General features: G+C 38.0%; 1 protein-coding gene across 6 annotated transcripts in view; it reads right to left on the bottom strand.

The window, feature by feature from the left end:
- ANO4 (anoctamin 4) overlaps positions 1 to 26,391 on the bottom strand; it is a 447,653-nt gene that overhangs the window by 27,179 nt on the left and 394,083 nt on the right. For 5 of the 6 annotated variants that reach the window (XM_032647033.1, XM_032647032.1, XM_032647038.1 and 2 more), the window contains 2 exons: positions 2,942 to 3,094; positions 1,779 to 1,926 (listed from right to left, as the gene is read on the bottom strand). In XM_032647033.1, coding sequence (XP_032502924.1) covers positions 1,779 to 1,926; positions 2,942 to 3,094 — 301 coding nt within the window. Of the gene's footprint in view, positions 1 to 1,778; positions 1,927 to 2,941; positions 3,095 to 15,096; positions 15,371 to 26,391 lie in introns of those variants that run through there. The other variant, XM_032647037.1, reaches the window with a different exon arrangement.

A 26,391-nucleotide genomic window follows, 5' to 3' on the forward strand; every position in this document is an offset into this window, starting at 1 on the left:
TTAAAAAAAAAAAGGCCCAAAGAGCTCAGTAAAACTGAATTAAGGAGGCTCTTTAGAGAAATTCTCATCACCATGAACATTGTCTTAAATCTAATAGGCTGTCAAAATTCTAAAGCTTTGATTCATTATCAACTGCACATAAGTGTTCCCACTTTATTTTTTGGTTTCCTCCAGAACAAGGTATTACCATATTTGAAGTAGCGGAAGAATGGAAATAACCATTAAGATTTAAACCCCAGGGAGTTGACTGTTAGATGAGTTGGATAAGCACTTATTGGCAAGGGCCCCGAGGGCTGTGAGGTTCAGGATGCAGGGCACTGTCCGAGTCTAGGCTTTACCTTCGTGTGGGCTCTATCAGTTACTCTCCCTTGTGATTACGGATTTAACCTCTCTCAATCTCTTTCTGCTCTTCAAAGCGAGGCTAATAATGCATATCCCGCTACCCGCGTTGTTTTGAGAATCAAATGCAAAACATACATGCAAGTGGTTTGAACAAAGGTAAGCTTTTCTAGGCTGAGTCAAGCAGAGAATGTTCACAGCAGTTACCGGTAGAAAGAAATGCGTGCATAGTACAATGTAAGTCTTTAAATCTCTCTTGAAATGGGGTGGTATGCTCACTTACAGTGGCTAGATAATTCACATTTAATGGCCACGTGGTTAGTGAAGAACTTTATAGAAGCTTCCTCAAATAGCTGGATTGTGAGCTTTATCTCATTCAGTTATCTATGCCTTAGAGCATTTATGTAGGATGAATAATGAAATTGGACCTAGGTCAGGTGTGTATAAAGTTAGCTGACTTGATTTGGTGGTACTGTACTCCTTGGGGGCTGATGGAACTACCCTGGCTATAGAGGATGAATTAGTTTGGCTCAGACTAGTAAACTACGAGGCAGGGCTGCTTGTAGGAATATGCAGGAGCCTAAGTGAGATGACTTCTGGGGAACCAAAAGGACCCTATGATCCCAGCACACATTCCACTCTAACCTACAGACATTTAAATCCCACAATTAATTATATTATTTTGACATTAGCCAAACAGGGTTGTTTTATTTTTTCCCATTAAAGTATGTTGGGACTTTTTATCTTTTTTTCCAAGGGTGTAGAAATGAAAGCTAGGGGACATGTTATAATTTTGCCAAGACTTTAGCTGACCAGAAATACAGAGCCCTGGCTTTGGGAACCATTGAGGTGATGCCATAGTATTGATCTCTCAGCGAGTTAAGTTCACCCAATTTGCCTGTGGTAATACAGACACTGGTCAAGTCCACAGCCAGGAAAGAATCATTCAGTTACTTATTCCACAAATATTTATGGAATACCTCGTGAGTACTTGGCACACGATTGCACATTTCCCATGTAAAATTTTCAGAGTCTTCACATGACACAAGAGGAATCAAATTATAACTATACTTTTATAAACTCATAAAAATGGCATAACTATACATCATGGAACACTTTTTTTGCTACACACATTAGCAGACCACACACTTCTGAATTCATGGTGGGCAGGAGGGGGGGAAAAATGATTATTTGCTTTTCTCACATTGGATTCCACCTAAAACTTGTATGACTTGTATGACTTCCAACCCTTCAATAGATCAGAATGTGTTTTCTTTGGCCAAAAGTGTTATTGTATCATATTTCCACCTCCCCACTATAGGCCTTCTGTCCTGGGCTTGTGTCCCATGTGCTCCAATGCAGAGGCTTCTGTCTTAGTGTCCAACAGCACACGATGGCTAGGAAACGGGGATTTCGTGATGGCTTTATGGCGCACTTACTTTTGCCCAGCTTCCCCTTGGCCTGCACAAGGTCCATACTTATAAGCGTACACCAAGCGAGGGATAAAGTCAGATGTGATCGCTATGACAAATGCGTTTGTAATAACAGAGAGAATTCCAATGCCTTCAAGAATTCCATACCAAATTCCTATTCAAAGAGAAGTGTTGAATTAATTCCAGACACAACAGCAGAGGTGATAACTATAAAAACAACTGGGGTAATTCATTTTCAGTAGTCCTTTGCACAGGTCCTTCCACCATCCCAAATACTGATTCTTGCAACCAGGAGGAAGAATTTGTACCTTCAAAAACCTTGGCATTGAAGGAGTTTGCATGGAAGTGCCCATGCTCATGACTTAAAAATCAATCGGGTTCAGATATAAGTAGAGAATTCTGGTCAATGATAAGGCACCAAACACTATCTGATAAGATTGGCACGTGCAATGTCAAGATGCCACCAGACTGGGAGCTCCTTGTGGGTACCTATAGGGTCTCTCCAGTTCATCTTTATGGACCAAGTTCCTGATGCACTGACCCAGAGTAGGTGCTCATTGAGTGTGTTTGTTTCATTGGGACGTTCAAAAACCACTGAGTTAAGCATATGCACACCGAATTCTCTTCTACACACACTGGCTGAGCACCTGCCTGCTCTATTCTGGATGCAGAATGCACTGGATGCAGAAATGAATAAAAGACAGTCTCTGATCTCTGCCAGCTTTTGAGAGGCTGCCCCTGAGTCAACTCAGCATCTCTAGTCAAAAACCAAAGGCCATCTCTGCCTATAGAAAAACTGGATCATACTTCCTATGACTCAGGCAAACATTTAGGAAAGAGCAAAACAAAGTTAAGCAAATGGGAGATCTACTTTAAAAAGGAAAAAGGTGGTAATAAATCAAACTTTTAGATTCCAAAGTCTTAGGATAGAAACAACCAAATTGAGAATCTATTTAAGCACAAATTCTCTAGCACTGGAAATTATAAATTTCCAAATAGGTAGCTGTACTTGTTATCTAATATTATTTAAAGCTAACAATTATTCTTTTGTAAGAGTTAGTTGAGTCATCTTACATGGAAACCATATGTAAAAATCTAAAGCTGGTAGCTGTTTTATTTTATCTACCAGGTGGTTAATTTCTTTTAAAAACATCCCAAATCCAACTTACCTATGTCTTTGGCCCTTGAAGCTAAAGGTCGCCTCCACTGTGTGACAAATTTATAAGCGTCAAGTCGAATTTCAATTATATTATTCAGTAAGGCCAGAAGTGGTGCTAGGGGAAAAGCTGCCACAAAGATAGTTGTAAATCCAAACTGGAGAACTAGGGAAGGAAAAAGGAAAAAGAACAAAGAGTATTGGTTTTCCAGTACTATTTTCAAAAGGATAATAATCTGAATGTGTCATTGTTTTAACCCTTATTTTTCCCCGAAGCACAGGGAACATCTTTTCTTGAAAGATGGCCAGGACACTTGAAAAAGAGGTACTCCCTGAGCCTGGAAGCAGTGGCATCCTAGGAGCAATGATCATACCTAGAGTCCAGAGCTTGTTTTCTAAATACCATTCTCTAATAAAAGGAACCAGGGCTCCTTAGAGAAATGTTTGATTCCAGAGCTACGGCAGGGAAAAGACAAGATTAGTCTGGAATATCTTGTGATGTCAGAAAGTTAGGAAGTGCTTGAGAAATGATGGGGACACATCAATAGGACACAGGACAAACTTGAAGGAGGTCCCAATGGCCAAAGCTGGAAAAATCTGTACAACAAAATAAATAAGGATAGTATTGGATTACAACCCAAAGACTAAGTATCCAAGTCCATAATGGAATAAATACAAGTATAAATATATACTGAAATAAATAAATGGGGGGAAAGGGACAGCTCTTTCTTATGACAGAATTCTAATTAATAAATGTAGAAGGAATGACTAAAAATAGAAAATCACCAGTAGTCAGACACCACAGTAGCAATTGTTGCAGGCAAGAGCCATCAAAGAATGCTAAAATTAGTAGGGGAAATTATATTGAGAAAAATGATTTTTATATTCTCAAAGTATCTCCCTACACGTTAGTAATCACAAAGGAAAAAATATCTTTACTATGGAGAAACCTGATAGACATCACCTTGACTGAGTGATCCAAGTTAATATCACCAGTAATAAGACATATCGACATCATACCCCCAAGATGGTGTACCGAGGAGGCTACAATATCCTTTCTGTGGAATTTTTGCCAAAAATGCATAACCTCAACCTAATCATGAGAAACCATCAGGTAAACCCAAATGGACCTTCTACAAAACTAGTAGTCTTAAAATATGTTAAGTTCGTGAAAAAGAACTGTCATAGAATGGAGGGAACAAGGAGATGCAACTAAATGCAATGTTGGATGCTGGAATGGGTCATGGACAAGAAAAACAGACAGTGGAAAACAGGCAATATTCAAATAAGGTAATTAGTTAACAGTACTGTATTAATGTTAATTTTCTGGCTTCAATATATATGTAAGATGTTAACCTTATGAGAAACAAGGTGAAGAGTACTTGGGAACTCTGTATGATGTTTGCAACTTTGCAAATTAAAAAGTTTTATAAAAGGCAGTGCCTGACGCAAAACAACCAGATGGTGTAATTGAAAAAAATTTTAAAAGCACTTGACTGAATGAATGACTGCATATTTTCTACTGTTTTTACTTTTAAAACCTTATTTTAGAAAGTAACAACAAAACAATGACTAACACATACACCATTTTCTATGTAACGGGCACTGTTCTAATTACTTCACCTATTTTAACTCAATTTTCACAACCACTCTATTATGTGGATACTATTATTATGCTTATTTTACAGCTGAGGAAACTGAGGCACAAAGAAGTCAAGTAATTTGCCCAAGACACATCACTAAGAAGCAATTCTAACATGGGTGATATGGTCCCAGAGTCCTGAAGAGTCCATTTACCTCATCTTTGTGATACTGCCACCTCCAGGGTATCCCCCATCTTTGGTTACATTCATACTCAGTGACTATGCTGGTTGGCACTTCACCCACCAATAGACACAGGCATTCCCTTCAGTTTTTCCCTTGGTTCCACTTTTCTCCTGACTTCCCTCTTTCCTTGGGTGAGTCCATCCGCTCTCATGACTTTATTATCTGTCTGATGAGGTATCCCAATTCTCTCTCTAACCCTGACCTGTTGTCTGCTGCTGTGCTACAGAAGCAGTACTTTCCAAACCAATCTCTCAATCTCATCCTTAAACCTGCTCCGCCGTTCATGTCCCTCTTCCCCACCTCCCCTCGGAGCTGTCTTACATAAAAACCAGCTTTTAGGTAGCTCAGCCTTGAGAACTAAACGCCTCCAAGTCCCAAAATTAATTACCCTTCAAAAATGTCTCTCATCTGTCCCTCCTCTCCACTGTCCCCAGATCAGACTCTGATTTTCTAACTGGCTTCTCTGCCTCAGGCGTTCTCCTCCTTCCCCCATTGCCCTACTATTAATGTTGGTTAAAGCCCATCAGTCATCACCTTCCTACTCAAAATGTTTCAGTAGGTTCTTGTTGCCTGTAGACTAAATCCCAAACTTTTTCCGTGCCATTCAAGGGTCTTCCAAATCTCATGTCCAAACATGCCCCATGACCCAGACAGGTGTCCCAATCAGTCCTCTACCCATCCACACTACACTTCTATTTTTATGGGGTCATGTCATGTACTTAGTGTTTCTGTTCATACTCTGGTGAAATTCTATTCTTTCTCCAAGTGTGAGCTCAAATGTGCCCTCCTCTGGGCACACTTAATTAACTACTGCTTCCTCTGTAGCTCCCACAACTCTGCTTATCATCATAGAGCTTAGTTTCTCTTAATTTTATGGCTCTTTACCTGTATAGTATCAGGTCTTATGTTTAAGTCTTTGATCCACTTAAGAGTTCTTTTTGTGAATGGTGTAAGATAGGGGTTCAATTTCATTGCTCTGCATGTGTTTATCAAGTTTTTTCAACACTATTTGTTGAAGAGACTATCCTTTCCTCATTGGGTATTCTTGGCTCTCTTGTCAACAAGTAGTTGACCACATATGTGGAGGGTTTAATTCTGGGCTTTGTATTCTGTTCTGATGGTCTATATGTCTAATTTTATGCCAGTACTGTACTGTTTTTATTATTACTCTAGCTTTGTAGTATAGTTTGAAGTCAGTAAGTGTGATACTTTTGGATTTGTTTTTTCTTCTTAGGATTTCCATGGATTTAGAGTCTTTTGTGGTTCCATACAAATTTTAGGGTTGTTTCTTCTATTTCTATGGTGAATGCCCTTGATATTTTGATAGAGATTGTGTTGAATCTATAGATCAGTTTGGGTAATATGGACATTTTACAATATTCTTCCAATCCATGAATATGAGATGTTTTTCCATTTGTTTGTGTCTTCTTCAGTTTCTTTCAGCAAAGTCTCGTAGTTTTTGTTGTACAGATCTTTCACTTCCTTGGTTAAATTTATTCCTAGGTATTTTATTGTTTTTGATGCTATTGTTTATGGGGTAATTTCTTTGTCAGATACTTCATTGTTGGTATACAGAAATGCAGCTGATTTCTGTATGTTGATTTTATATCCTGCAATTTTATGAAATTTGTTGATTACTTCCAACAGTTCTTTGAGTCTTTGGGATTTTTGTATGTAAAATCATATCATCTGCAAATAGTGATAATTTTACTTCTTCCTTTCTGATCTGGATGACTTTTATTTCTTTGTCTTACTTAATTACTCTAGCTAGGATTTCCAGTATTATATTGAATAAGAGTGGTGGGAGTGGGCATTCTTGTCTTCTTCCTGATGTTAGAGGAAATTTTTTCAATTTTCTCCATTGAGTATAATGTTAACTGTGAGTTTGTTGTGCGTGGCCTTTACTATGTTAAAGTATGCTTTTTCTATGCCCAACCTGTCAAGGTTTTTTATCGTGAAATGATGTTGAATTTTGCAAATGCTTTTCCTGCATTTATTGAGATAATCATGATTTTTATATTCTATTTTTTTTTTTTTGGTAGTACAAGTTCTTTGAATAATTAGAATCAAAGCCTGTTCTGGAACTCAAGTCCACTTAATTCCAAAACCACTTAAAATTTTAAAGGGGGGAGGGACAAGATGTCCCCAAGCAAGAATAAGATGGTGTTTATCAAAACAGCTTTGGACCTACTCAGGGCTTCAACTCCAAACCACAGTTTTGGGGAAAAAAAAAAATAAGACAAAATGTGTCATTTCCTAGAAGAGTCTGAAGTGGAGTTGTCAGTTATCTTCTTTTAGCATTAGAGGATTTTTTTTTCCTGGTATATATTCTTTTAGTGTATTTAATATTCTACATGCACACATACACAGATACCATTATTGCAAAAATAGGAAAATCTATTTTATAGTCTTCATCAAATGATCACATTATTGTGATTGCTTATTTAGTTGTCTCTCCTGCCAGGAAGGCAGGAATAATATCTCGCTTACCATCCATCACTCTCCTACTACCTAGCATAATACCTAGCACAGGAAGACAGATATATGATAATGCATACATCTAGGATTTTTTATAAATATGCCAAATTGCCCTTGTGGCAGCTGTACCAATTTTAAAACCCAAAAGCAATTACGAGAAGTTCATTTCCCTTCATTCTTCACAAAACTTCATCTTATGACTTTTTAAGAATCTTTGCCATTTTGATGGGATTAATTTGTCTCTCATTTTTCTTTCTTTTTTTTCACACACACACACGGTATTTTATTTTACAAGAGATAAATCAACCGACACCAAGCATTGTAAATGGATAAACACAACAAAAGCAACAGTGATTGCAATTACCAAACACGAAACACACTCATACTATATCATAATATTGATATTCAGTCCAGTAATCCTCCACTGTAACAGCTCCTTTACTTTGCAGTGAAAATTGATTTGTATATTTTTTGCCTCTGAGTCCTTGTGGGATTTGTTTTTATTCAAACAGAAAGTCACAAAAATTATAATCATCCTCATCAGTTCACTCAGTCCCATGTAATTAATTTTTTTCATCTTAAACTTTTGTTAGCACTTTTATGAATTCATCAGTTTTCCATTAGAGTTCTGAAAATGCTTATTCATTCAGTTCAGCAGTATAGTCAGCTACCAGAAACCTGTACTTGTCAGAGTCTTTTCCATGAATTCCTTGAAGATGAAACCCTTTTACAGGAACATTTTTGTGAAAGCATCAGAGTATACCCAGAACTGTCTGTAAATGACAAAAGACTTAAAAATGACCACGGTTAAAGATTTGATGAAAGTTCATAATAATGCAATTGACAAGGAAGTTTTAGTTATTTCTGAGGTATACATTTTAAAGTAATAACTAGACTTATGACTTATAACATTATACCAGAACATTAAGATTTTTAGAAATTTCATGTAATGTCTGAAACATTTATATTAATATATTTCCATACAAATAACCCAAAGAAAGTTTAATATTAGTTGTTCTTTTTTGTTTGTTCATTTGTTTTTTAATACTGCAGGTTCTTATTAGTCATCAGTTTTATACACATCAGTGTATACATGTCAGTCCCAATCGCCCAATTCAGCACATCACCATCCCCACCCCACTGTGTTTTTCCTCCCTTGGTGTCCATACGTTTGTTCTCTACTCCTGTGTCTCAACTTCTGCCTTGCAAACTGGTTCATCTGTACCATTTTTCTAGGTTCCACATACATGTGTTAATATATGATATTTGTTTTTCTCTTTCTGACTTACTTCACTCTGTATGACAGTCTCTAGATACATACATGTCTCAACAAATGACTCAGTTTCATTCCTTTTTATGGCTGAGTAATATTCCATTGTATATATGTACCACATCACCTTTATCTATTCATCTGTTAATGGGCATTTAGGTTGCTTCCATGACCTGGCTATTGTAAATGGTGCTGCAATGAACATTGGGGTGCATGTGTCTTTTTGAATTATGGTTTTCTCTGGGTATATGTCCAGCAGTGGGATTGCCAGGTCATATGGTAATTCTATTTTTAGTTTTTTAAGGAACCTCCATACTGTTCTCCATAGTGGCTGTATCAATTTACATTCCCACCAACAGTGCAAGAGGGATCCCTTTTCTCTACACCCTCTCCAGCATTTGTTGTTTGTAGATTTTCTGATGATGCCCATTCTAACTGGTGTGAGGTGATATCTCATTGTAGTTTTGATTTGCATTTCTCTAATAATTAGTGATGTTGAGCAGCTTTTCATGTGCTTCTTGGCCATTTGTATGTCTTCTCTGGAGAAATATCTATATAGGTTTTCTGCCCATTTTTGGATTGGGTTGTTTGTTTCTTTAATATTGAGCTGAATGATCTGTTTACATATTTTGGAGATTAATCCTTTGTTGATTCATTTGCAAATATTTTCTCCCATTCTGAGGGTTTTCTTTTCGTCTTGTTTATGGTTTCCCTTGCTGTGCAAAAGCTTTGAAGTTTCATTAGGTCCCATTTGTTTATTTTTGTTTTTATTTCCATTACTGTAGGAGGTGGATCAAAAAAGATCTTGCTGTGATTTATGTCAAAGAGTGTTTTTCCTATATTTTCCTCTAACAGTTTTATAGTGTCCGGTCTTACATTTAGTTCTCAAATCCATTTTGAGGTTTTTTTTGTGTATGGTGTTAGGGAGTGTTCTAATTTCATTCTTATACATGTAGCTGTCCAGTTTTCCCAGCACCACTTATTGAAGAGACTGTCTTTTCTCCATTATATATCTTCGCTTCCTTTGTCATAGATTAGTTGACCATAGGTGCGTGGGTTTATCTCTGGGCTTTCTAACTTGTTCCATTGATCTATGTTTCTGTTTTTGTGCCAGTACCACATTGTTTTGATTACTGTAGCTTTGTAGTATAGTCTGAAGTCTGGGAGCCTGATTCCTCCAGCTCCGTTTTTTTCCCTCAAGACTGCTTTGGCTATTCGGGGTCTTTTTTGTCTCCATACAAATTTTAAGATGATTGGTTCTAGTTCCGTAAAAAATGCCATTGGTAATTTGACAGGGATTACATTGAATCTGTAGGTGGCTTTGGGTAGTATACTCATTTTCACAATATTGATTCTTCCAATTCAACAACATGGTATATCTCTCCATCTGTTTGTATCATCTTTAATTTCTTTCATCAGTGTCTTATAGTTTTCTGCATACAGGTCTTTTGTCTCCCTCGGTAGGTTTATTCCAAGGTATTTTATTCTTTTTGTTGCAGTGGTAAATGGGAGTATTTCTACAATTTCTCTTTCAGATTTTTCATCATTAGTGTATAGGAATGCAAGAGATTTCTGTGCATTAATTTTCTATCCTATAATTTTGCCAAATTCATTGATTAGTCCAGTAGTTTTCTGGTGGCATTTTTAGGATTCTCTATGTATACTATCATGTCATCTGCAAACAGTGACAGTTTTACTTCTTCTTTTCCAATTTGTATTCCTTTTATTTGTTTTTCCTCTCTGATTTCCATGGCTAGGACTTCCAAAACTATGTTGAAGAATAGTGGTGAGAGTGGACATCCTTGTCTCGTTCCTGACCTTAGAGTAAATGCTTTCAGTTTTTCACCATTAAGAATGATGTTTCCCGTGGGTTTGTTGTATATGGCCTTTATTATGTTGAGGTAGGTTCCCTCTGTGCCTACTTTCTGGAGAGTTTTTATCATAAATGGGTGTTGAATTTTGTCAAAAGCTTTTTCTGCATCTATTGAGATGATCATATGGTTTTTATTCTTCAATTTGTTAATATGGTATATCCCATTGATTGATTTGTGTATATTGAAGAATCCTTGCATCCCTGGGATAAATCCCACTTGATCATGGTGTATGATCCTTTTAATGTGTTGTTGGATTCTGTTTGCCAGTATTTTGTTGAGGATTTTTGCATCTATATTCATCAGTGATATTGGTCTGTAATTTTCTTCTTTTTGTAGTACTTTTGTCTGGTTTTGGTATCAGGGTGACGGTGGCCTCAGAATAAGTTGGGGAGTGTTCCTTCCTCTGCAATGTTTTGGAAGAGTTTGAGAAGAATTTGTGTTAGCTCTTCTCTAAATGTTTGATAGAATTCAGCTGTGAAGCCATCTGGTCCTGGACTTTCGTTTGTTGGAAGATTTTTAATCAGTTTCAATTTCTACTTGTGGGCTTCCCTGGTGGCGCAGTGGTTGAGAGTCCGCCTGCCGATGCAGGGAACACGGGTTCATGCCCTGGTCCGGGAAGATCCCACATGCCGCGGAGCGGCTGGGCCCATGAGCCATGGCCGCTGAGCCTGCGCGTCTGGAGCCTGTGCTCCGCAACGGGAGAGGCCAGAACAGTGAGAGGCCCATGTACTAAAAAAAAAAAAAAAAAATTTCTACTTGTGATGGGTCTGTTCATATTTTCTGTTTCTTCCTGGTTCAGTCTTGGAAGGTTATACCTTTCTAAGAATTTGTCCATTTCTTCCAGGTTGTCCATTTTATTGGCATAGAGTTGCTTGTAGTAGTCTCTTAGGATGCTTTGTATTTCTTTGGTGTCTGTTGTTCTCCTTTTTCATTTCTAATTTTATTGATCTGAGTCCTCTCCTTATTTTTCTTGATGAGTCTGGCTAATGGTTTATCAATTTTGTTTATCTTCTCAAAGAACCAGCTTGTAGTTTTATTGATCTTTGCTATTGTTTTCTTTGTTTCTATTTCATTTATTTCTGCTCTGATCTTTATGATTTCTCTCCTTCTGGTAACTTTGGGTTTTGTTTGTTCTTCTTTCTCTAGTTCCTTTAGGTGTAAGGTTAGATTGTTTACTTGAGATTTTTCTTGTTTCTTGAGCTAGGCTTGTATAGCTATAAACTTCCCTCTTAGAACTGCTTTTGCTGCATCCCATAGGTTTTGGATCATCGTGTTTTCATTGTCATTTGTCTCTAGGTATTTTTTGATTTCCTCTTTGATTTCTTCAGTGATCTCTTGGTTATTTAGTAATGTATTGTTTATCCTCCATGTCTTTTTACGTTTTTTTTCCCTGTAATTCATTTCTAATCTCATAGCGTTGTGGTCAGAAAAGATACTTGATATGATTTCAATTTTCTTAAATTTACTGAGGCTTGATTTTTGACCCAAGATGTGATCTATCTTGGAGGATGTTCCATGTGCAATTGAGAAGAAAGTGTAATCTTCTGTTTTTGGATGGAATGTCCTATAAATATCAGTTAAATCTATCTGATCTGTTGTGTCATTGAAAGCTTGTGTTTCCTTATTTATTTTCATTTTGGATGATCTGTCCATTGGTGTAAGTGAGGTGTTAAAGTCCCCCACTATTATTGTGTTACTGTTGATTTCCTCTTTCATAGCTGTTAGCAGTTGCCTTATGTATTGAGGTGCTCCTATGTTGGGTGCATATATAACTGTTATATCTTCTTCTTGGGTTGATCCCTTGATCATTATGTCGTGTCCTTCCTTGTCTCTTATAACATTCTTTGTTTTAGAGTCTATTTTATCTGATACGAGTATTGCTACTCCAGCTTTCTTTTGATTTCCATTTGCATGGAATATCTTTTTCCATCCCCTCACTTTCAGTCTGGATGTGTCCCTAGGTCTGAAGTGGGTCTCTTGTAGACAGCATATATATGGGTCTTGTTTTTGTATCCATTCAGCCAGTCTGTGTCTTTTGGTTGGAGCATTTAATCCATTCACGTTTACGGTAATTATATGTATGTTCCTATTACCATTTTCTTAATTGTTATGGGTTTGTTTGTGTAGGTCCTTTTCTTCTCTTGTGTTTCCCACTTAGAGAAGTTCCTTTAGCATTTGTTGTAGAGCTGGTTTGGTGGTGCTGAATTCTCTTAGCTTTTGCTTGTCTGCAAAGCTTTTGATTTCTCCATCAAATCTGAATGAGATCCTTGCCGGGTAGAGTAATCTTGGTTGTAGGGTCCTCCCTTTCATCACTTTAAGTATATCATGCCAGTCCCTTCTGTCTTGTAGAGTTTCTGCTGAGAAATCAGCTGTTAACCTTATTGGAGTTCCCTTGTATGTTATTTGCTTTTTTTTACCTTGCTGCTTTCAGTAATTTTTCTTTTTCTTTAATTTTTGCCAATTTGATTACTATGTGTCTTGGCGTGTTTCTCCTTGGGTTTATCCTGTATGGGACTCTCCGTGCTTCCTGGACTTGGGTGGCTATTTCCTTTTGCATGTTAGGGAAGTTTCGACTATAATGTCTTCACATATTTTCTCTGGTCCTTTCTCTCTCTCTTCTCCTTCTGAGACCCCTATAATGTGAATGTTGTTGCGTTTAATGTTGTCCCAGAGGTCTCTTAGGCTGTCTTCATTTCTTTTCATTCTTTTTTCTTTATTCTGTTCTGCAGCAGTGAATTCCACCATTCTGTCTTCCAGGTCACTTATCCGTTCTTCTGCCTCAGTTATTCTGCTATTGATTCCTTGTAGTGTAGTTTTCATTTCAGTTATTGTATTGTTCATCTCTGTTTATTTGTTCTTTAATTCTTCTAGGTCTTTGTTAAACATTTCTTGCATCTTCTCGATCTTTGCCTCCATTCTTTTTCTGAGGTCCTGGATCATCTTCTCTGTCATTATTCTGAATTCTTTTTCTGGAAGGTTGCCTATCTCCACTTCATTTAGTTGTTTTTATGAGGTTTTATCTTGTTCCTTCATCTGGTACATAGCCCTCTGCGTTTTCATCTTCTCTGTCTTTCTGTGAATGTGGTTTTTGTTCCACAGGCTGCAGGACTGTAGTTCTTCTTGCTTCTGCTGTCTTCCCTCTGGTGGATGAGGCTATCTAAGAGGCTTGATGGAAGGGACTGGTGGTGGGTAGAGCTGACTGTTGCTCTGGTGGGCAGGGTTCAGTAAAACTTTAATACACTTGACCGTTGATGGGTGGGGTGGCGTTCCCTCCCTGTTGGTTGTTTGGCCTGAGGCAACCCAACACTGGAGCCTACTTGGGCTCTTTGGCGGGGCTAATGACAGACTCTGAGAGAGCTCATGCCAAGGAGTACTTTCCAGAACTTTTGCTGCCAGTGTCCTTGTCCCTATAGTGAGCCACAGCCCCCTCCCCCCCGCCTCCGCAGGAGACCCTCCAACACTAGCAGGTAGGTCTGGTTCAGTCTCCCCTGGGGTCACTGCTCCTTCCCCTGGGTCCCGATGTACACAGTACTTTGTGTATGCCTTCCAAGAGTGGATTCTCTGTTTCTCCCAGTCCTGTCGAAGTCCTGCAATCAATTCCTACTAGGCTTCAATGTCTGATTCTCTAGGAATTCCTCCTCTTGTTGCTGGAACCCCAGGTTGGGAAGCCTGACATGGGGGCTCAGAACCTTCACTCCAGTCGGTGGACTTCAGGTGTTCTCCAGTCTGTGAGTCACCCACCCACCAGTTATGGCATTTGAATTTACTGTGATTGCACTCCTCCTACCATCTCATTGTGGCTTCTCCTTTGTCTTTGGATGTGGGGTATCTTTTTTGGTGAGTTCCAGTGTCTTCCTGTCGATGACTGTCCAGCAGCTAGTTGTGATTCTGTTGTTCTCACAAGAGGGAGTGAGAGCACGTCCTTCTACTCTGCCATCTTGGTTCCTTCTATATTTTATTCTATTAATGTGATATATTACACTTAAAAATTTGTGTATGTTGAACCAATTTTGCATTCCAGGGATAAATCCCATTTGGTTGTAGTGTACAGTTGTTTGAATGTGTTCTTGAATTTAGTTTGCTAATATTTTTAGAATTTTTGCATCTATGTTAATCAGGGATATTGGTCCAAAGTTATCTTTTCTTATAGTATCCTTATCTGGTTTTGGTACTAGGGTAATGTTGGCTTTGCAGAATGAGTTTGGAAGTGTTCCCTCCTCTTCAATTTTTTTAAGCATTTGAGAAGGATTGGTATTAATTCTTCTTTAATTGTTAGAAAATTCACCAGTGAAGCTGTCTGGTTCTAGGGTTTTCTGTGTTGGGAGGCTTTTGATTACTGATTCAACCTCTTTCTTCATTATTGGTCTTTTCAGATTTTCTATTTCTTGCTGATTCAGTCTTGGTAGGTTGTGTGTTTCTAGAAATTTATCTGTTTCTAGGTTATCTAATTTGTTGGCATATAATTGTTCATAGCTTCTTATCCTATTTTTTTTCTGTAGTATCAGTTGTAATGTCTCCTCTTTCATTTCTAATTTTGAGTTCTCTCTTTTTTCTTAGTCTAGTTAAAGGTTTGTCAATTATGTTTATCTTTTCAAAAAACCCAGCTCTTGGTTTCATTGATCTTCTCTATTGTTTTTCTGGTCTCTATTTCATTTATTTCCACTCTGATCTTTATTATTTTCCTTCCTTCTGCTAACTTTGGGCTTAAATTGTTCTTCTTTTTCTAGTTCCTTGAGGTGTAAAGTTAGAGTGTTTGAGATCTAATTTCTTAATATATGCATTAATTTATATAAACTTTCCTCTCAGAACTGTTTCTGCTGCATTCCATAAGTTTTGATATGTTGTGTTTCCATTTTCATTTGTTTTGAGATAATTTTTAATTTCCCTTTTGATTTCTTCTTTGATCTGTCGGTTGTTCAGAAATGTGTTTAGTTTCCACGTGTTTTTATGTTTTACAGCTTTCTTCTTGTGGTAGATTTCTAGTTTCATACCACTGTGGTCAGAAAAGATAGTATGATTTCAATCGTCTTATATCTGCTAAGAGTTATTTTGTATCCTATCATATGATCTATCCTAGAGAATGTTCTATGTGCATTTGAGAAGAATGTGTATTCTGTTGCTATTGGATGGAATGTTCTCTATATGTCTGTTTAGTCCATTTGGTTTAAAGTATGCCTCAATTCCAATGTTTGCTTGTTAACTTTCTGTGTGGATTATTTGTCACTCACAGTGGGACACTGAAGTCCCCTACTATTTTTGTATTGTTGTCTGTTTCTCCTTGAGATCTGTTAATATAGTTGACCTCTGAACAACATGGAGGTTAGGGCCCCAACCATCTGCACAGTATCCACATATAACTTTACAGTTGGCCCTTTATTTACATGGCTCCACATCCATGGATTCAGTCAACCACAGATTATGTTGTACTGCAGTATGTATTTATTGAAAAAAATCCGCATATAAGTGAATTTGTGCACTTTGAACCTGTTGTTCAAGGGTCAAATGTTTTTGCCTAATATATTTAAGAGTGAACTGTATTTGCTTAATATATTTAAGTGCTCTGACATTGGGGGCAAATATATTTATGATTGTTATATCTTCTTGGTGTATTGACCTCATTTATTATTTTATAATGAACTTATTTGTCTCTTCTTTCTTACTGTTTTTGGCTGATATAAGTATGGGTATCTCCCCTTTCTTTTGGTTTCCACTTACCTGAAATATCTTTTTCCATTCCTTGACTTTGAGATTATGTTTGTCTTTAGATCTGAAATGTGTCTCCGAAAGGCAGCATATAGTTGGGTCTTTTTTCAAAATTTTATTTTATTTAAGTATAACTGGTCTACAGTTTGTGTTAATTTCTGTGTACAGCAAAGTGATTCAGTTATACATATATATACATTCTTTTTCATATTCTTTTCCATTATGGTTTATTTCAGGATATTGAATATAGTTCCCTGTGCTATACAGTAGGACCTTGTTGTTTATCCATTCTATATATAATAGTTTGCACCTGCTAATCCCAAACTCCCAATCCATCCCTCCCCCAACCCCATACCCCTTGGCAACCACAAGTCTGTTTCTGTTTCGTAGATAAGTTCATTTGTGTCATATTTTGGATTCCACATATAAATGATATCATATGGTATTTGTCTTTCTCTTTCTGTCTTACTTCAGTTATTATGATAATCTCTAGGTCCGTCCGTGTTGCTGAAAATGGTATTATTTCATTCTTTTTTTTATGGCTGAGTAGTATTTCATTGTGTGTATGTACCACATCTTCTTTATCCAGGCGTCTGTCAGTGGACATTTAGGTTGTTTCCATGTCTTGGATATTATGGATAGTACTGCTATGAACATAGGGGTGCATGAATCTTTTTGAATTATAATTTTGTCCCATTATATGCCCAGGAGTGGGATTGCTGGATCATATGGTAACTCTAGTTTTTTGAGGAACTTCCATATTGTCTTCCATAGTGGCTGCACCAATTTACATTCCCACCAACAGAAGGAGGGTTCCTTTTTCTCCACACCCTCTCCAACATTTATTATTTGTAGACTTTTTGATGATGGCCATTCTGACCAGCGTGAGGTAGTACCTCATAGTAGTTTTGATTTGCATTCTCTAATAATTAGCGATGTTGAGCATCTTTTCATGTGCCTCTTGGCCATCTGTATGTCCTTTTTGGAGAAATGTCTATTTAGGTCTTCTGCCCATTTTTCGATTGGGTTATTGTTTCTTTGTTATTGAGTTGTACAAGCCGTTTGTATATTTTGGAAATTAAGCCCTTGTCAGTCACATCATTTGCAAATATTTTCTCCCAGTCCGTAGGCTGTCTTTTTGTTTTGTTTATGGTTTCCTTTGCTGTGCAAAAGCTTATAAGTTTGTTTTTGCTATTTCTATTGCCTTGGGAGACTGAGTTGGGTCTTGTTTTTTTAATTCATCCAGCCATTCTGTGCCTTTGTATTGGTGAGTTCAATCCATTTACATTTACATTTAGAGTGATTATTGATATGTAATGACTTACTACTGCCATCTTATCTTTTGCCTTCTGGTTCTTTTATATCTTTATTGTTCCTTTTCCCCCTGTGTTTCTGCCTACCTCTGTAAGTTGGTGGTTTTCCATGGTGATACACTCAGTCTATCCCTTTTGTATGTTTGTTGAATCAACTCTAGACTTTTGCTTTGAGGTTACTAATAAGCTTACATACATCTCATAGGTAAAATAGTCCATTTTATGCTGATAGCAACTTCTCTTCCTTTGCCTACAAAGGCTCCACCCTTTTACATTTTTGATGTCACAATTTACCTCTTTCTATGCTGTGCATTTGTTAACAGATTATAGTAGCTATAGTTATTTTTAATGATCTTTTCCTTTAACCTTTATAGTATAGTTAAGTAGTTAATATACCATTCTAATACAGAGTTACCATTTTGTGATTGTTTATTTTTCACCTTTATCATTGTTGTATATTTTCATATGCTTTTATGTCACTGATTAGTGTCTTTTCATCTCAGGTTGAAGGACTTCTTTCAACATTTCTTGCAAGGCAAGTCTAATGGTGGTGAACTCCCTTAGCTTTTGTTTGGGAAAGCCTTTATTTCTCCTTCATAGCTGAAGGATAACTTTGCTGGATAAAGTATTCTTGGCTGTCAATTTTTATCTTTCAGCACTTTGAATATGTCATTCTACTCTCTCCTGGACTGTAGAATTTCTGCTGAGAATTTCACTGACAGACTAATGTTAGTTTTTTCCCCTAGCTGCCTTTAAAATTCATTATAATGTGTGATCGTTTCATTGATGTGCTTGGAGAAGGTCTTTTTGCATTGAGGTAATAGGGTGTCCTGGTAGCTTTGTGGACTTGTATGTTCCATTTCTTCTCCAGGTTTGGGAAGTTCCCAGTTAATATTTTTTAAATGAACTCTCTGCCTCTTCTCTCTTTCTTCTGGCACACCAATTATTCTTAGATTTGTCTCTCTGATCGAATCTAATAGTTCTCATAGGGTTTCTTCATTTTTAAAAAATCTAATTTCTCTGTCTTCTTCTGACTGAATAATTTCTATATTCCTATACTCCAAGTCACTTATTCATTCTTCCATCTGGTCTGTCTTATTACCTGTGATCTCTGTTGCATTCTTCATCTCATTCGTTGAATTCTTCAGCTCCAGAATTTGTTTGGTCTCTTACAGTTTCAATCTGTTTGGTCTCTTTTACAATTTCAATCTCTTCGGTAAAGAACTCCTTCTGTTCATTAATTTTATTCCTGAGTTCACTGAATTCCCTTCCCGTGTTTTCTTGTAGCTCAATGAATTTCTTCATAACATCTATTTTGAATTCTTTATCACTTTGAGCACAACATTATTTTCTTAACGAAACAAACACTGTATTTCCTTGATTTTTCAGTGTTTGACCATATGCACTTCTGCTTTCACGTTTGAAGTAACAGACACCTTCCCCAGTTAAGAATTTATACTTACTTTGCTTCTTTCAATAGGTTATAAGCCTAGTAACTTTTATTGTATGCCAGACATACAGAAGCTCTAGATCAAGGGCCAGCAAACTACAGCCTGAAGGCCAAATCTGAATAGCTCTCTGCTTTGTTTCTGTTCTTTTTTTAAGCCCACCTGTGAGCTAAGAATGGTTTTTACATTTTAAGTAGTTATATAAATACTTATACAACCATTTAAAATATAATAGCCTCAATCTTGCCTCTTGGCTCCCCAAAGCCTAAAGTATTTACTACTAGCCCTTTAAGAACAAGTTATTAATCTCTGCTCTCAGTGTTCTTTTCCAGCAGAAAAGGTTCCTCATGTTGTGCTTAGGCAGCTAAAGAAAGAGAGGATCACTTCAATGTGGTCACGAGTTAAGCCAGGCTGGTAATGGGGTACAGTAAATTTGTAAAGCTCAGTCCACCTCTCTGGCTGTGACTGAGAACGTGGTGGGCCTTTATCTTGGCCCTGAAAGACCACAAGAGGCTCAGTTCTGTCCTTGGGGAGGTTTTACAGTTAGTTCCTTAGCCTCTTGCCCATCACATCTTCAAAATATTACATTATTAGAGATGAAGAATGGCTTTAAATAAGATAAAATTTCAACTCAACAGTAAGCAAGCTAGAATAATCCTAAATTGTTTGCACATAACAAGTTTCAAAATATATAAAGTAAAAGTTGACAGAACTAGAAGGAGCATAAAAGTCCCAGGTTGACTGTGCACTTAACACCCTTTTCTTAGTAACTAATAGACAAAGTTTAATAGGACATATAAGATTTGAACAACACAATTAAACAACCTTGCCAATTGATAGACAACATTATACTCAACAACTGCAGAACACACTTGAAGCACTTATCTAAATAGTAAATATGCAGGGCATAAAGCAAATCTCAACATATATTAATAGCCTAAAATAACAGAGTATCCTTTGACCACAGTAGAATTAGAAGAAAAAAGTTTGATGCTGGTTGGAGACAAGATGGTGGAGTAGAAGAACTTGAGCTTGCCTCCTGTCATGAAACCACCAAAATCACAACTAACTGCTGAACAACCATCGACAAAAAAGACTGGAACCTATGAAAAAAGATATTCTACATCTGAAGACAAAGAAGCCACAACAAGAAGGTAGGAGGGGTGCATTCATGATACAATCAAATTCCATACTCTCCAGGTGAGTGACCCACAAACTGGAAAATAATTATATCACAGAGGTTCTCCCACAGGAGTAAGAGTTATAAGCCCCGAGTCAGGCTCCCCAGTCTGGGAGTCTGGCATCAGGAGGAGGAGACCCTAGAACATTTGCCTTTGAACGCCAGTGGGGCTAGACTGCAGGAACTCCTTAGGGGAAATAGAAACTCCACTCTTGGAGGGTGCACAAAAGGTCTTGTGTGCACTGGGACCCAGAAAAAAAAGCAGTGACTTAAAGCAGTGACTTCATAGGCGCCTGGGCCAGATCTACCTGCTGGTCTTGGAGGGTCTCCTGGGGTGGTGGGGGTGGCTGTGGCTCACTGTAGCCACAAAGACACTGGTGGTGGAGGTAACAAGGAGTATTCATTGGCGTGAGCTCTGCTGGAGGCTGCCATTTTGTCACCAAGACCTGGTGACCACCCAACAGCCAGTAGGCTCCAGTGCTGAGATGCCTCAGGCTAAACAAACAACAGGGCAGAAACACAGCACACCCCCCCCCCCCCATCAGCAGACAGGTTGCTTAAAGTCTCCCTGAGCACACAGCCACCTCTAAACACACCCCTAGACATGGCCCTGCCCAACAGAGGGACAAGACCCAGCTACACCCACTAGTAGGCAGGGACCAGTCCCTCCCGCCAGGAAGTCTGCATAAGCCTTTTAGACCAGTCTCACCCACCAGGAGACAGATGCCAGAAAAAAGGAACTACAATCCTGCAGCCTGCAGAATGGAGACCACAAACACAAAGTCAGACAAAATGAGACAGCAAAGAAATATGTTTCAGATGAAGGAAAAAGATAAAACCCCAGAAGAACAACTAAGTGAAGTGGAGATATAGGCAATGTACCCAAAAAAGAATTCAGAGTAATGATAGTAAAGGTGATCCAAGATCTCAGAAAAAGAATGGAGGCATAGACCGAGAAGATACAAGAAATGTTTAACAAAGAGCTAGAGGCTATAAAGAGCAAATAGAGTTGAACAATACAATAACAGAAATGAAAAATACACTAGAAGGAATCAACAGCAGAAATAAGTAAGGCAAAAGAACAGGTAAGTGAGCTGGAAGACAGAATGGTGGAAATCACTGCCATGGAGCAGAATAAAGAAAAATGAGTGAAAAGAAATGAAGGCACTCTAGGAGACCTCTGGGACAACACTGAATGCACCAACATTCACATAATAGGGGTCACAGAAGGAGAAGAGAGAGAAAGGGCCTGAGAAAATGTTTGAAGAGATAATAGCTGAAAACTTCCTAACAGGGGAAAGGAGACAGTCACACAAGTCCAGGAAGTGCAGAGAGGCCCATACAGGATAAAACCAAGGGGGAACATACACACAGTAATCAAACTGACAAAAATTAAAGACAAAGAGAAAATATTAAAGGCAACAAGGGAAAAGCAACAAATAACATACAAGGGAATCCCCATAAGGTTATCAGCTGATTTCTCAGCAAAAACTGTGCAGGCCAGAAGGGAGTGGCATGATATATTTCAAGTGATGAAAGGGAAGAACCTACAACCAAGAATACTCTACCCAGCAAGGCTCTCGTTCAGATTTGACAGAGAAATCAAAAGCTTTACGCGCAAGCAAAAGCCAAGAGAATTCAGCACCACCAACCCAGCTGTACAACAAACGCTAAAGGAATTTCTCTAGGTGGAAAGAAAAGGCCGCAACTAGAAACAAGAAAATTACAGATGGGAAAGCTCACCAGTAAAGGCAAACATACAGTAAAGGTAGGAAACCATCTAAACACAAATAAGATATCAAAACCAGCAAATGTGGGGCTTCCCTGGTGGCGCAGTGGTTGAGAGTCCGCCTGCCAATGCAGGGGACACGGGTTCGTGCCCTGATCTGGGAAGATCCCACATGCCGTGGAGCAGCTGGGCCCCTGAGCCATGGCTGCTGAGCCTGCACTTCCAGAGCCTGTGCTCTGCAACGGGAGAGGCCACAACAGTGACAGCCCCATGTACCGCAAAAAAAAACCAACAAAAAAAACCCCCAGCAGCTGTGAGAAGAGGGGTGTAGAGATGCAGGATATTGGAAATGCATTTGAAATGTACAGACCAGAAACTTAAAACAATCTTCTATATATATATATAGACTGCTATATCAAAACCTCATGGGAACCGCAAACTGAAAATCTTCAGTAGACACACACACAAAAAAGAAAAAGCATTCCAAACACAACACTAAAGATAGTCATCAAAAGAGGAAGGGAAGAGAAAAGACCTACCAAAAACAAGTCCAAAACAATTAACAAAATGGCAGTAAGAACATACATATTGGGAGCTACCTTAAATGCAAATGGGTTAAATGCACCAAACAAAAGACACAGACTAGCTGGCTGGATTCAAAAACAAGACCTGTATATATGCTGTCTACAAGAGACCCAATTCAGATCTATGGACACATACAGACTGAAACTAAGAGGATGGAAAAAGGTATTACATGCAAATGTTAATCAAAAGAAAGCTGGAGTAGCAATACTCATACCAGACAAATTAGACTTTAAAATAAAGACTGCTATAAGAGACAAAGAAGGACACTACATAATGATCAAGGGATCAATCCAAGAAGAAGATATAACAATTGTATACATGTGCCCAACAGGGGAGCATAAGGCAAATGCCAACAGCCATAAAAGGAGAAATGGACAGTAACACAGTAACAGTGGGGGACTTTAACACCCCACTTACATCAATGGACAGATCATCCAGACAGAAACTCAATAAGGAAACACAGGCTTTAAATGACATATTAGACCAGATGGACTTAATTGATATTTATAGAGCATTTCATCCGAAAGCAGCGGAATACACATTTTTAAGTGTACATGGAACACGCTCCAGGATAGATCACATGCTGGGCCATAAAGCAAGCCTTGGTAAATTAAAGAAAACTGAAATCATATCAAGCATCTTTTCTGACCACAACACTATGAGATTAGAAATCAACTACAAGGAAAAAAAAAAAAAAACTGTAAGAAGCCAATGACAGAGGGATAGCTAGAAAATCCTCAAATATTTTGATATTAAGCAACACATTTCTAAAAAAAAACCCCATAGGTTAAAAAAAAACTACAATGGCAATTAGCAAATGCCTTGATGATGAAAATATAGCATCTCAAAACTTATAGGATACAGCTATAAAGCAGTATTCATAGAGAAAATCATAATTCTAAATGCCTAAATTAGAAAAAGAAGAAAAGTAGAAAATCAGTTATTTAAGCTTCCATCTGAAGATGTTTGGAAAAGAGAAAATTAGGCCCAAAGAAAGAATAGGCAGGAAATAAGAGCAGAAATAAAAAATTAATAAACCTCTAGCCAGATTGTTAAAGGAAAAAAGCAAAAAGCACAAACTATGAAGGTATAAATGAAAACGAGAACATCACTACAGACCTTATGTACATTAAAAGTTCGTAAGAGTATTATAAACAACTTTATTCCACTAAATGTGAAAATTCAGATGAAACAGATGAGTTTCTTGAAAAACACAACTAAACCACAGACTACTGAAATGGTTACTTGAAGAAACAGAAAATCTGAATAGTCATATATCTATTAACGAAATTAAATCTATAATTAGAAACTTTCCTACAAAAGACATTCCAGGTCCAGCTGACAAAAGATTCATATCCAGAATATATAAATAACTTCTAAAATCACTAAGAAAGAGAAACAGAACAGAATCATGGGCCTGAATGGGAATTCACGAAAGAGGATACCCAAATGACCAGAAGCATATGAAAAGGTATGCAGCATTTTAAGTTGACATGAAATTTCAAATTAAAACAATGATGAGGTACTACTACCTACGAACCAGAATGCCCAAAATTTAAAAAGACGGACACTAACAAGTTTTAGTGAGTATGTAGAATAACTGAAGCTCTTATATTGCTAGTTGGAGTTTTGAAAACTGTTTGCAGGTGTCTACTGAAGATCCACAAATGCGTACATTATGATGGCCACTCCACTGGTAACTCCACTCTTGCATAAATTCCCAACAGAAATACATACAAATGTTAACCAAAACCCATGTACCAAAATGTTCATAGCAATATCGTTTGTAAGAACCCAAACCTAGAAACAACTCACAAATCACCAATAGGATGGATGGGTAAAGAGTGGTGAATTCCAGTTTTCAGGGGTCTAGAAGATCTGTAGACTCACAAGCTGGTTCATCCACTGGCACACTGATGCCTGCACATCCACAAGTAAGTTTGCCTCTTGTTTTTTTTTTTGACTCAAGTTTGACAGAGGCTTTGATTCTTACAAAAATGCAACTATCTAGCTCATGAATCCTTAGCAGTGCTCAGAAGTCCATTTCATGATATGGGAAAGGATTGAGGGATTGGTGGGGGAAGGGGAGAAAGATAAAATGGAAAGTATCTGGGATTGGAAATGAAAAAAAAAACTACATGTGACTAAGGAAAGATGGAGGTGGGTATCAAAGACATACTCACTTGTTTCATAATTTTGCTTCAGGTACACATTCTACGAATACTGTACAAAAATGAAAATGAAGTTTTACCTGTAGCAACATGGAAGTATCTTATAAATATGTTATTGAATGGAATAAGCCATTTACGAAAGAAGATGTATAATTCCATTTCTATAGAGATTTTTTTAAAAAGGCAAAATTAGAAGTCAGGAAAGTGGTTGGGGAGGGTGTTATAACTGGGAGAGGAAACAAGGGAGCCTTCTTTGATACTGATAATATCCTATTTCTTGATGTAGCTCACAGGATGACAAACATTTTCTGTAAAGAGCCAGCTTTGTGGGCCATAAAGTCTCCGTCACAACTGATCAGCTCTGCTGCTGTAGTGCAAAAGTAACTACAGATAATATGTAGAGGCCTGGAGACGAGATGGCAGAGCAGAAGGACTTGAGCTTACCTCCTCTCTTGAAGACACCAAAATCGCAGCTAACTGCTGAACAACCATCAACAAAAAAGACACAATACCACCAAAAAAGGTATTCTACACCCAAAGATAAAGAAGAAGCCACAACAAGACTGTAGGAGGGGCACTTTCATGATATAATCAAATCCCATACCATATCGCAGGGGTTCTCCCATAGGAGTGAGCCCTATGTCAAGCTCTGCAGCCTAGGGGTCTGGCGTCAGAAGGAGGAGCCCCCAGAGCATTTGACTTTGAAAGCCAGCAGGGCTTGAGTGAAGGAGCTCCACAGGAGTGGGGGAAACAGGGACTCCACTCTTGGAGGGTGCACACAATGTTTCACGTGCACTAAGACCCGGAGCAAAGCAGTGACTCCATACGAGCCTGGGCCAGACCTACCTGCGGGTCTTGGAGGGTCTCCTGGGGAGGCGAGGGTCAGCTGTGGCTCACTGTGGGGGCAAGGACACTGGTGGCAGATGCTTTTTGGCACTGAGGCCTGGCCCCACCCAACAGCCTGCAGGCTCCAGTGTTGGGATGCCTCAGACCAAACAACCAGCAGGGTGGGAACACACACAGCCCCACCCATCAGCAGACAGGCTGCCTAAAGTCGTCCTGAGCAAATCAGTCAGTGTGATACACCACATCGACAAATTGAAGAATAAAAACCATACGATCATCTCAGTAGATGCAGAAAAAGCTTTTGGCAAAATTCAACACCCATTTATGATAAAAACTCTCCAAAAAGTGGGATAGAGGGAACATACCTCAATATTATAAAGGCCATATATGACAAACCCACAGCTAACATCATACTCAACAGTGAAAAGCTGAAAGCATTTCCTCTAAGATCAGGAACAAGACAAGGATGTCCACTCTCACTACTTTTATTCAACATAGTTTTGGAAGTCCTAGACAATGGCAATCAGAGAAGAAAAAGAAATAAAAGGAATCCAAATTGGAAAAGAAGAAGTAAAACTATCACTGTTTGCAGATGACATGATACTATACATAGAAAATCCTAAAGATGCTTCCAGAATAGTACTAGACCTCATCAATGACTTTGGTAAGGTTGCAGGATACAAAGTTAATACACAGAAATCTGTTGCATTTCTATACACTAACAATGAAAGATCAGAAAGCGAAATTAAGGAAGCAATCCCATTTATCATCACATCAAAAAGAATAAAATACCTAGGAATAAACCTACTCTGAAAACTATAAGATGCTGATGAAAGAAAATGAAGATGACACAAACAGATGGAAAAATGATATACCATGTTCTTGGACTGGAAGAATCAATATTGTCAAAATGACTACACTATACAAGGCAACCTACAGATTCAATTCAATCCTTATTAAATTACCAGTGGCATTTTTCACAGAACTAGAACAAAAATATTTTAAATGTGTATGGAAACACAAAAGACCCTGAATAGCC

This window comes from Phocoena sinus, chromosome 10 (genome assembly GCF_008692025.1).
Source record: "Phocoena sinus isolate mPhoSin1 chromosome 10, mPhoSin1.pri, whole genome shotgun sequence".
NCBI classification, from domain to species: Eukaryota; Metazoa; Chordata; class Mammalia; order Artiodactyla; family Phocoenidae; genus Phocoena; species Phocoena sinus.